This window comes from Plectropomus leopardus, unplaced genomic scaffold (genome assembly GCF_008729295.1).
Source record: "Plectropomus leopardus isolate mb unplaced genomic scaffold, YSFRI_Pleo_2.0 unplaced_scaffold25918, whole genome shotgun sequence".
Classification (NCBI taxonomy): Eukaryota; Metazoa; Chordata; class Actinopteri; order Perciformes; family Serranidae; genus Plectropomus; species Plectropomus leopardus.
Genome location: NW_024628177.1, coordinates 1 through 2,838, shown reverse-complemented (window position 1 = coordinate 2,838; position 2,838 = coordinate 1). Strand labels below are relative to the sequence as shown.

General features: G+C 38.9%; 1 protein-coding gene across 1 annotated transcript; it reads left to right on the top strand.

The window, feature by feature from the left end:
* The first annotated feature begins 91 nt into the window (after window positions 1–91).
* Window positions 92–2,478, top strand: LOC121966794 (very long-chain specific acyl-CoA dehydrogenase, mitochondrial-like). Its single transcript, XM_042516859.1, has 6 exons — window positions 92–180; window positions 279–343; window positions 438–572; window positions 832–976; window positions 2,042–2,171; window positions 2,313–2,478. Exons 2-6 carry the CDS (start codon window positions 281–283, stop codon window positions 2,440–2,442), a joined length of 603 nt encoding a protein of 200 aa, XP_042372793.1. The 5' UTR covers window positions 92–180; window positions 279–280; the 3' UTR covers window positions 2,443–2,478.
* The last annotated feature ends 360 nt before the right edge of the window (window positions 2,479–2,838 follow it).

Sequence of the window (2,838 nt, the reverse complement as noted above, 5' to 3'; positions counted from 1 at the left end):
AGAGAATGCATGGTCGTTAAAATTTATCGCTAAAAATGTGTATTCCTGTTAAACTCAGTATTTGGATGCTTTATTTGCACAAGATTTACTTTGTTTAATTTCCACAGGAATCCAAATCATTTGCTGTCAGCATTTTCAAGGGCCAGATCGCGACTGCTCAGGTGTTCCCCTACCCCTCAGGTAAATCGCAGATTATGTTACAGTCACTTTGAACCAACACCAACATTTCACTGTAAAAAAGTTCAGTTGTATTGAAATAACTCTTGTGTGTGCCGCAGTGATGAACGAGGAGCAGGAGCAGTTTCTCAGGGAGCTCGTCGGGCCTGTCAACAAATTCTTTGAGGTAACGTCAAACCGTTTTTCGCTCGTGCACTCATGTTTTTCTGACGTCACGCTCAGAGCCTCTGACGCTGCACGTTTCTGCTCCCTGTGAGCAGGAGGTGAACGATCCGGCCAAGAACGACGTGTTGGAGAAGGTGGAGGATCACACCATGGAGGGCCTGAAGGAGATGGGTGCCTTCGGCCTGCAGGTGCCAGCCGACCTCTGCGGCCTCGGCCTCTCAAACACGCAGGTACATTTACTCGATCACAGCCTGATAAAATGTTTTATAATTATAAAATTACAGTGTATTTGAAAGGAGTCTGTGGGTTTGCTGATGGTGATTTCGGGGCTGTTTCTGATTAAACAAAAATGATCTCACTCTCACAAAAAGGGGCCTATCTCTGTAGGGATCCTTTCCATACAGTTTCAAAAGTTCTTGTTAACTTTAGCCGTTAAAACACAAAAACAAGGGAAAACAGGGTCACGTGATGCAAACCTCCGTCTTGCAGTACGCCCGGCTGGTTGAGATCGTCGGCAGTCACGACCTCGGTGTCGGCATCACTCTGGGCGCTCACCAGTCCATCGGCTTCAAGGGCATTCTGCTTTTTGGGAATCCAGCCCAGAAGGAGAAATACCTGCCAAAACTTGCCACAGGTAAGAAGACCAGCAATTGACCACATCAGTATCTTGATTTACAAACATCTTCAAATTTAAACTGTAGTTCTGTTCTCATATTATTGTCTGCAAATGTCATAAGAAGACCAAAACCAAGAAGTCAGTCAGGGCAGAGTTTTACTAGAAAACAAATGTTTATATGACTTGGACATTAACGATTAAAAGACTGGTTATTTTAAGTAATACAGTTTATGTTGTTTAATAACAGTAAGTGAACTGACTCATGAATAACTCTTTTGATACTTTTAGATTAAAGACATCAACTCAAAATTACCAAAAATTTTAAAAGAAAGAAATTTGGTGATTTTATTTAATCACATAAATTCCCATTTTTTTTAAAGAAAGAAAACATCAAACATCAACAACAAAATCTTTTCTGTAAAAATGAGCAAAAAAAAAAAAAAATTCTTAACCAAAAATGTTAAATGAAAAAAAACCACCATCATTTTTTTTAATTGTTTAATTTATTTAAAGAAAAATAACCACCAAAACATTTTAAAGAAAAAAAACCTACCAAAATATTCTCCAATTAACAATTGTAAAAAATAAAAAAGACATTACCAATTTTAAAAAAAGAAAACATTTTTTCTTTAAAAATTGGCAGTAAAATAAATACAAAATATAGCCATTTAAAGTTGATGCCTCTCCCCTAAAGCCTGAATAAAAAAAAGTCAGTAAGTCCCTTTATTATTGACACGCCTTCCCCTTTTTGCACCACCCCCTCCCCTCTTATAAATTATAAACAGTTCCTAAGTTATATTTCAATATTCCCTTCTTATCCTACTCTGAATTTGTTTTATTTTAAAATAATACATATTTTAAAAAGCTATTATACAGGAATGAAAAAGAACCGAGAAGGAGTCTCGACGGTCTTTTCAGAGAATTTATCCTTAAAAATTTGCCTCAGAGTCATGGAGAATTCGTGGAAATGTGTTTGGAAATGTGCGCATGAATGCTGAAGATGTATTAAGAATGAACAAAATCCAGTGAAGGAGAATTTTAGAGCTGCTGATTCATTTCTGTTGTCTGTGTTTGTCCCTCCAGGTGAGCACATCGCTGCCTTCTGCCTCACCGAACCAGCCAGCGGCTCTGACGCCGCCTCCATCAAGACCACGGCCGTTCAGTCCCCCTGCGGACAATACTTCACCCTCAACGGAAGCAAGATCTGGATCAGGTGAGGACACAGAAGAAGTCTGCAAAATCTAAAGTACTGTTTTCTTTCACCACAAGGAGGCGCCATCCTGCAGCTCGTTAATAACACAATGTCATGGAAGTTGTTGTCTTTTCCTGATTTGGTGCTCTTTTTTTCTGGCAGCAATGGCGGTCTGGCGGAGATCTTCACCGTGTTCGCCAAGACGCCCATGAAGGATCCAAAGACCGGAGAGATGAAGGACAAGATCTCAGCCTTCATCGTGGAGAGGAGCTTCGGAGGAGTGACGCAGTGAGCGCACCTTTATCTCACAGCAGGGTTCACGCAGTCATGGAAAACCTGGAAACACTTGTTTTCCTGGCCCAAAAAAAGTCATGGAATAAGTAAAAATCACTGAAAGTTTTGGAAAAGTCACTGAATTATTAACCCTTTGACCCTGAAGCAAATTGGCAAGATTTCTTTAAAAAATGGGAAGAAGGCTATGATCAGCTTAACAAAAAATGTCCCAAAAACTGCCAAGAAATGAGTAAAAAGTTACAAGAAGTTGATGATATGCATTTTTCTGTAGCTTAATTTTAATTATATAATTATATGAATTATAAACATCATTTATACATTTTTCACAATTTTTTTTAAATCTAGTGATCCCCCTCCCTGCCAATCTTCTGGTCATCTTCTTGTTGTTTTTTTT